Source organism: Plectropomus leopardus, chromosome 6 (genome assembly GCF_008729295.1).
Source record: "Plectropomus leopardus isolate mb chromosome 6, YSFRI_Pleo_2.0, whole genome shotgun sequence".
Lineage (NCBI taxonomy): Eukaryota > Metazoa > Chordata > Actinopteri > Perciformes > Serranidae > Plectropomus > Plectropomus leopardus.
Window position 1 is genome coordinate 27,934,358 of NC_056468.1, and position 9,150 is coordinate 27,943,507.

Genomic DNA, 9,150 nt, shown 5'->3' on the forward strand with positions numbered 1-9,150 from the left:
TTTGTGAAAGCCAGCTTATAGTGGCTGTTGATATTACAGGAAAATGTTGGCACAATTTCCTACAAATTCAATTCAGTAAACCATCGCTCAGTACTTTTTTACTTCAGTGCCCCAAGCCCATTTGTTCCTATAGAAGATTTATATCTTCAACAATAGAGCTCAGATATATTGTTCATTAAATATGTTAATCCTAAAATACTGCATTTTAGTTTTGTATTACTTAAACAGGACAAAAAAAATGCATTTTTCAAGGACTATTTTCATATGCATATATAAACTTGTGTGTGTGTGTGTGTGTGTGTGTGTGTTCATGATTAAGAAGGAACATGTGACCCAGTTCAATTGTGGGGCCAGTGGGGGTCTATTGCACAGAGGAATAAGCCAAATGAGGCTTTGAATACACAGGCAATACTTGTTACGTACAAAAACTACGTTATTTAGCCCATTTTCATCCCAAAGTCGTCAAATATTGCTGATGTGTCAGTGATTTTGACGTCAAACACCAACGCCAAAAGTCGCCCATTGTGGTGGTATGATACAAAGCCTGAACCATTTGCGCTGTTATGATACGCCCATCAGCCAGGTGACCATACAGTACATGGTGCAGCAGTATGATACGTCATTAGGTTGAAACGCTGCTGGTAACAATGCAATATAGAGAGCTGGACGAGTGGGTGGGAGGGGTGGTGTTTAGGTCCAACAAACCCTGGACTGTCACCTGGGAGCCTGGTGTCCTAAACCTAACCATGTGCTTTTCTTGACATCCTAGCTTTGGTTGCGGCATCCAAATATCAACAACTGACACAGGAGGATAGCTTGACCGTATGTAGATGAGATCATGTTGCATTATTAGGTTATAGTACCAGGATCAATTCAATTGATCAGTGGAAGGAACAATTCACTGTCATGGTATTGGTTGACAATTAGGGGTATAAATCACTAGTTTCTTTGGGAAATTAAATTTTGTTAATCCTTTGGACAACAATCATTTTATATGCTGATAGAACAGAACAAGTCTGCCAGAATATGATTTCGATTCAATTCAGATCAGGGGTCTGCGATCGATATAATACGGTATCACTATGTCCATTTCACACAAGGTGCTACAGACAAAGCTGCCAATCCTTTCTTATTTGCTTTTGGCCATATTTTAAATTTACTCTACTAACTCGCATAAATCCGACTATCATGCTGCATCCGACTATAAGGCCGCATCCCATTACATTAGACACTTTCTGCCCACACTTAATCCATTAAATGTAGAACTCTGTTACATCATGTAAACAAACCACAGACCTATCAGCTGTGCGCTTAGAGACACCAGACTTGAGACGTAACCACTAAAAAGATAAACAAGTACTTCCTTTCTTATTATTGTTATTGCAGTTAGGAAATCCCAATTGCAAACATTACAATTGAACTGATTTAGTCACTGATGCTCGCTCCCATTGCAACCAATTAGGACATGGAGTATGACTAAATAAAAACATTTAACTCAAGTATAAAATTAGGTTTAATAACCATCAAGGCTCATAGAAAAAGCTTGCTTTTTGCTGATCACTATTAATAGCTCAAGCCCTCTAAAATTTCATAAATTACCTTAGTAGCTCGTGGACTTGTTTGTGGATGTGTTATTTATACTTTTTCTTACTCTACATTGGTTTAAATCACTGTATGTCTACCAACAGAACAGCATGGTTGAATTTCAGCTGGCAGCCTCACGCTGTTGAAACAGAGCAGCTAATATTGCTATAGCGAGAGCAAAAAGTTAGCAGAGTGAGATGCCCTGCCAGGTTTTATGTGTTTCCTCAGTATTTTATCTCGTAATGTCCTTACTTGCATATCTTTGCATGTGCTTTGTGTGTTGATCCATCTATTCTCTGAAATCCACACTGCGGATTTTTTTTTATAAGTGGAGTAAAATATCCTCATTGTCTTTTTTCTTGGCAGTATGCCATTATCTGCCTGGCGCTGGCACTGTTTGATGTTGACACAGATGAACCATGGGAATTTCAAAATAAAGGCATAACTTAAAAATAATTACATGGAATTATTTATTCATTTTGCATCAGTGATATCGGATCATTGATCATTGAATCAATATATCAACCACATTTATGGATTTTTACACCGTTATTGACAATAATGAAAAAAAATTAAATCTCCAGTCCTATCTGTTAATAAATAAAGTTTTACAAATTACATAGCTGGCTTCTTAACATACTAACATAACAACTTAAAACACAACAAACTGTTCACACTTTTCAAGTGAGGGTTCACAGAGCAATATTGTAGTGACTTGTACCAAATAAATGCTGACAAATTATATTAGTCCTTCACTGTATTCATTTTTCTTCATGTACTGACTTCCACCCTAAACACTACAACAGTCCTGCCACTTTGTGATACATTCAAGATTTTTTTTTCTGCAGCAACACAGTTCTAAACTAGACCTCCATGAATGTGCCAGCTGTGTTAGAAAAAGAGGAACTCTCACAACCCAAAACAATAAAAACAAAAAAAAAAAATAGGACACAGGTGCAGAAATAAAATGTTCACTATCAGTGTGTGAAAATTGCCTCCTGGTGTTTTGGTAACTGTCAATCATTACTAAAAAACTGCAAAGCTTCTGTCACAATTTTTTTCTTACAAGTGGGGAGAAAATTAAAATTTTGACAGTATTTTTCTCTCCAAAAGCTGCTGTTTCCTGACCACAGAAATATTTTGTTATTTACTGGGGATGTAACAATGTCAGTGGTGTTTATGGAGGACTGTTATTGATCCATGTGTTTTTTTTTGTTTTTTTTTTGTTAAGGTGCTGTATCTGCTGGGGGCAATGTCTCTGTCCATGGCTTTGCAGCTGGACCGTCACGGTCTGTGGAACCTGCTGGGACCCAGTCTGTTTGCTTTGGGCATCATGGCCGTGGCATGGGTAAGGGCAACTTATATATTTACTGCACAATAGACCAGTAGCCTACAGCTAAAAAATGGCTTTACTCCATAATGAGCTTACTTGTATTTGAAAACAGCTGCTGCCACATTTAGAAATTACCATTCATTTGGGGCATCCGGTGGCTCAGTGGATAAAGCAGGCTCCCCATAAATAAAGGCCGTGTCCTTGCCACAGCGGCTGTGGGTTTGATTCCAGCTTGCGGTCCTTTGCTGCATGTCATCCCCTCTCTCTCCCCATTTGATGCTATCGAGCTTCTGTCCTATCAAAACAAGGCAAAATCGCCAAATAAATTGTCTTTAAAAAAAGAAATGTAATTACCATTCGAAGTTAAAAAGGATTGTGGCAAAAAATAAGGAATTTAATTCAGTTAGCTTGTTGTAAAATACTGCATTTTTTTGTTTGACAAAATTATAATTATTAGTTTCTTAATCTTGTGTTTCTGAGGTGAGGACATATTTTTTCCCTCCTTTAAATGTTACTTCTTACAGTGTCTGAACAGCTAGCCTACAAGGGATTTGAACGCAGGATAAAAGATGATTAATTTTTGCTCTTGTGTGTTTGACATGCATAGACAAGCTTGTTGAAACATGCAGATGAAATGTGTCAACACTGTCCCTCTATTGTCCCTCATGCTAGTAAGTGTAAAAGGATTTAATCCATCATTTAAGCTTACGGCTAAAACATGGGGCTGGAACATGTGCATGGCTAAAAACGGTGGGTTTCTGACCAATGAAGCTATTTTACATTAGCATGGAAGGGGCTTTAAAAGTTTTGCAGCCTGTGGGTATTAGTCATGGGTTGTAGTTCCATTATAAGTCAGCTTGTACTTTCACTGACTCTTCTCCGAGTCATAATGTGCTCCCTGAACTGAGAAGATAAAAAATAATAGTCTTTCAGGCAAGGTTCTTGGAAAAAAAAAGCCTTTAACACCAAACCTCTGACATGAGTTTGAAAACAAGGTTTGTGGCTTCCTTGGAGAAAGCTTTGCTTTGAATAAAGTGTGGGAGTTGTAGCTCTGAGAGTTATCTGTCTGTGAGCTGGAGGATCCTACAGAAACGGTGGAAGATGAAGTATTGTTTAATTCCACCATGTAAACCCTCCAGTTTTAGCACCAAAGGTAGGAGATAGTATATTTTACCATAGACCTTTTCTTCTGAGATTAACAACAGCGCTTCAGAATTTATACTGTGTCATTCAAATGTAAGTGTATTTGGAGATTTACATAAAGCCATTGGCTTCCACTGTTTGGCTGGTTTTCTTTAGGCTTTAGCTCATTTGTAATTCAATTATAGATGGCTTGCTGACATATGTTTTTTGACAAATGTAAAATGCAAATATTATGGTCTACTGCCACAGTTTCTACAGAGTGGAAGTACACACAGATTTTGTGCGATGTCAAAATGACTGAAACAGATAGCCCTTTCCCACCAAAATAAGCACGTGTATGCTGGTTTTTCAAACACGGGTAAAGTCACTAAAAATAGGCTTTTGACTGCTCTACCATTGCCAGGAGAGCAGATCTTGTGCATGGCTTTGCAAAAGATAAGTGTGCCTTTTGTTTTGTTTTGGTTTGTTCCTTGGTGTGAACGTTCAATGTCACGGAGGGAACAGAGAAGAGGTAAAGAGTAGAAAGCAGCATGGACACTATTCTGTGAAGTTTTATAGCTGTTACGTCTCTTTATGTATCTCTTATTCAGTCTCTCTTTCAAATTCATTGCAGACTAATTTGGATCGATATTTTAGTGCTGCTTAGGAGGAGATGGATGGTTATCAGTGGTGGTGCGTCACTGCATCTCACTGGTTAAGGGGCTAAAATTAATGTGTTAACCTGGGTGTTGTCCTCCCATCGGAGCTGGGGGCAATAAAAAGAACATGTGACCACTGCAGAGTCATTTGACCTTGGTGTGAATGCCTATTGTACGGTTTCCCATTGCATTAAACAGCCAGATTTTAGCAGGTGTTAGCGGGTTTTTTGTGCAGTAGGAATGAGGCTAGAGAGACGTAATCTCTGATCTTCCAATGGCAATGAAGCACACAGTAACTAGCCACAATACTCAGCACAGCAACTTTTCCTTATAAAGTCACTTGGATCTTATGCTAATTTTGCAGTTTTTAAAGATAAACCTGAGCTCATGCTTTGATTATGTGACACTTCATAATTTATCAGCTGTTCAATAGCGTATGTCTGCATTTCAGCACTCTCTCAGTGCTGCACCTCTGAGTTTGAGCTCCGCACATTTTCAACAAGAGCCCTTTCATTTCAACTTGTCATGTTTCTGCAAAGCCTGGCATTCTGAATGTTCCCAGACACAACCGAATTAGATCAGTCAAGTGAAGGGCACAGAACGTCTGCTGCTTTGCAGAGGTGTCATGAGCAGTAAGAGGGAGGGGAGAAGTTCAAATCTGTCAATGCCAAATATCCCTAACCCTCCAAACTAAATGAGGTCCCTGACTTGTGCATAAAAGGATCAGCCTGGTTGGAAACTGTTTGTCTTAACCAGAAAAATGTGCACACCCAAGGGGACTTAAGCAGTAACAACACATTTTATGTTTCTCTCCACATGGTTTTATGTTGATTATCAGTTCTCAACCTAAAATTTATACAGCATAATAACTCAATCAGAGCTATTTTACTGCCAGAGTACATGTAATTAATTGTGTCATTCATGAATGGCTTGCATTTCCCTTGAGAATGTTGTGATTCTTTATGGTAATGTTTTTTGGGAAAAAAAGTCTAATGCAAGCAATCAGTGTTTATGAAGCGATGAAAATAGAGACTGAATTCAATAATGAAGCACTCTCTAAATGCTGTTTAGGAAGAAACGAAATTAAACGTCCAAGTCTCTCTGTGCGGCATGTTCAACAAAGACTGAGCACATTCTCTGAGAGTCATCATGTACAGTCACTGGCAAACAGAACATGAGCATAAATAACAAAATAGCCAAAGCAGAGACTGGCCAATCACTGGTGGCCAATTTAAAAGATCTATCTGCTGATGATGATCATTGTGAGTGACTTTATGCAGCAGCAGTAGGCGGGAATGCAAATTCCAGACAATAAAGCCAACGGAGATTTATGAAGAATCCCGTCCCTCTGTTCCTCCAATCAAAGTAAACTGCCTGCTGCTCGCCACACTCAAATCCCATTGGTGTCGTTTTTGAATGACTGCTCCCTGTGTGATCTCCCACTTCAATATCCTGTTTCTGCATGAAATGTGTTCATTAAATTAAGGAAAGAAGAACATTAAACACCGGGGCCTTTGAGATGAATTGTAAAAGAAATAAACTGCAAAATTTTATTGGTCCCTGAGTCTCCTAAAAAATTCTGGAAAGCTATTGATATGCAACTGTTCTTAGCAAGTTTCTTGGAAAGGGCTGTTTAATTTGAGGATGATTACAGAAAAAAAGCCCAGCACATTGTGTTTTTTTCAGGTTCTAGCATAAGACACGAAGACACTGTGTTATGCTGGAATTATGTTTTATGCACACCTCCCATATCTCAGCAATGTGTAGTGTTGACCTTTCGGTTTCAGCACTGTACTGCCATAAGTGATCCTCATGCTATTCATTCCCAGAAAGTTTAGATTTCCTCAGATGATTTGTTTGAACCAATCTGAAAGCCAGTCAGTCAGTCATTTTCTGTAACCACTTGTCCTCGTAAGGGTCGCGGGGGGGCTGGAGTCTATCCCAGCTGTCCCAATCTGAAAGCATGCAATCAAATTGCAGGATAGAGCTATAAAGAAGTTATGTTAATGTATTGTTACGTCACTTAGCGCCAGTTGGAAAAAAAATGAAACCAAACATAACATTGTTCACGCGTACAAAACTGCATGATGGTCAACAAAAAAACAAACTGCAGTCTGTAAAACATGTGGGTCAACATTACAGACAGAGACAAAACAACTTCCAGCACGTTTTAACAAATAAATCAAATTTAAAATCTAATAAAACTGTCAGCGTTAACACATTCAATGCGATGCGATTAAGGTCTGTACATAACGTTTTTTTTTTTTTTTTTATGATGTTAATCACCGGCTCTACTTTTTCATCTTTTAGAGGTTGTATCCTGCTGAGTTTTAAAGCTAGAGTGATGAAAATCATATGAAACTAAAAACCTGAGGAATCAAGGAAATCAACAATGTCATGCTAGCTTTTCAGAAAGGGGCCAAATAATTCTACAAAGTTGGGGTACATTTTGGTGAAAAACTGGCATGGTGATTTCACAGGGGTCTGTTGACCTCTGACCTCAAGATACAGTATCTGAATGAAAATGGGCTCTGTTGGTTCTCATGACGATCCCCTTTACAGACATGCCCACTTTATGCTCGTCCCATGCAATTTTTGGCTGTTATTTACTTCCTAATCAAGACAATCTGCTAAGAATTGTCATACCTTGTCAATATGGACTTCCTGTTTTGTGATGCAAAATAATAGAATTCAAAACTTGTGATTAAAAAATCAGATAATCGAGATTAAATATTGAAATCCTGCAATTTATCTCTCTTTAAAAAATTACTCAATTAAAAGCTCTAACAGCAACATATTCTCATTACCAACCCTTCAAATACTGACTCTTTGTCAGTGGCACGTCACGTAAAAAATATGACACGCTAGGTACTCCTACTGTCTAAGTTTTGTTAAGGGACAGCAGCTCAGTTTACACTCATTACATTCATCATCTCTTTTTCACGATAAACTTACAACATAGGTAATAAACTTTGTTTTTAGGTTTATTTCCTTAGGAAACAAAGCAAGCGGTTGGATTAACACTGCCGAGCCACTGATCAAATGTCGGTTTTGATGAGTTGGGTTTGAGAAGAGGTTGAATAAATACAATTTTAAAAAGCATAAATTAAAAATAAAATGTATTATATTATTACTCTGCTGTTAAAGTGGCTATATGTTTGGTGAAGAACTCTAGGACTTGTTGAGGATTTGAAACTCAAAATTTAGGACTCTGACTTGACTTGAGATTTGAGTGCAAAGACGTGAGACTTTTGACTTGCAAAATAATGACTTGCTCCCATCTCTGCGCATAACTAAAATCCTTCTCGGTATTTACTAATCTTGCCCGTCCTGTCCCACCCATCCATCCATCCATCCATCCATCCATCCATCCATTTTATCTCTTGGCCTGTCAGACGGTGCGCACCATCCGTCGGCGGCGTTGTTACCCGCCCACCTGGAAGCGCTGGGTTTTCTTCCTCTTCCCGGGCACCATGATTGCCACGTCTGCAGTGGCCCTCTACGCCTTCGTGGAGACGGAGGAGAACTACTTCTACATTCACAGCATCTGGCACATGCTGATCGCAGGGAGTGTGGGCTTCCTCCTGCCGCCTCGCGCCAAGCCTGATGCCAAGGTGACCCCGCTGAAGCGTAGGCGGGGCTGCGGCTATCAGCTGTGCGTTAACGAGCACGAGGAGCTGGGCCTGGTGGACCCCGCCATCATCTCCATCAACAGCATCTGCACCAGCTGATGAACTCCCCACTCCCAGCCTTTTACCTTACAGACACTTCATTGCCTTCTTTTACTTGGGAAATTCACACACGGGAAATTAAGCCACAGAACTTGAAAAAGCAATGTAAATACTTTAATGCAGATGTGACACATTGAATTTCTTTCTTTTTATTTTTTTTTTTGGTTGTTATTGTCATGGTAATTACTATCAATACAACTGTAATTATTATTATCTATAGTTAAAGTTGTTCTGATGAATTGTGGGTGTACAGTGACACACTGTTGTTTGTGAATATGTATTTAAAGTCAAAGCTGAAACACTGCTGCTATCTGACGGTGACTGTAAAACTGCTTCTGTTGGTTATTTATTGGTGGTCTTGTAAACAGGCCAATTATTTTACTGTTGGGGCACAGATCAGGGGGAGATGCGGGGGGACATTTATCAAGGGCACGGCTTTTCTGAAATTCTTTTCAAATATATCTTTTGCACTGAGACACAAAAATGTTATTCTGTACATTTTTATAACAATATAAACTACAGTGGGCATCACAAATGTAAAACCTAGTTGTCATGTGGAATGTTAGACTGTCTTTTGCAATTGCAATGTATCGCTTTTACACGAATGTGCAGATTATTCTTGACGGGAACAATTCCAAAGTCCAACTGCCTGTTGAAAGAGAAGAGGGGAGGCAGGATAATTTCAGAGACCTCAAACCAAGACCTCACCTCCCTGTTCTTT

The 9,150-nt window shown here is 39.0% G+C and overlaps 1 protein-coding gene across 1 annotated transcript in view; it reads left to right on the top strand.

Annotated features, from left to right (window-relative positions):
* Positions 1–8,507, top strand: part of tmem8b (transmembrane protein 8B) — a 51,685-nt gene extending 43,178 nt beyond the window's left edge. Inside the window, exons 12-13 of the mRNA XM_042488716.1 lie at positions 2,816–2,932; positions 8,094–8,507. Coding sequence (XP_042344650.1) covers positions 2,816–2,932; positions 8,094–8,429 — 453 coding nt within the window. The 3' untranslated portion in view covers positions 8,430–8,507. The remainder of the gene's footprint in view (positions 1–2,815; positions 2,933–8,093) is intronic.
* The last annotated feature ends 643 nt before the right edge of the window (positions 8,508–9,150 follow it).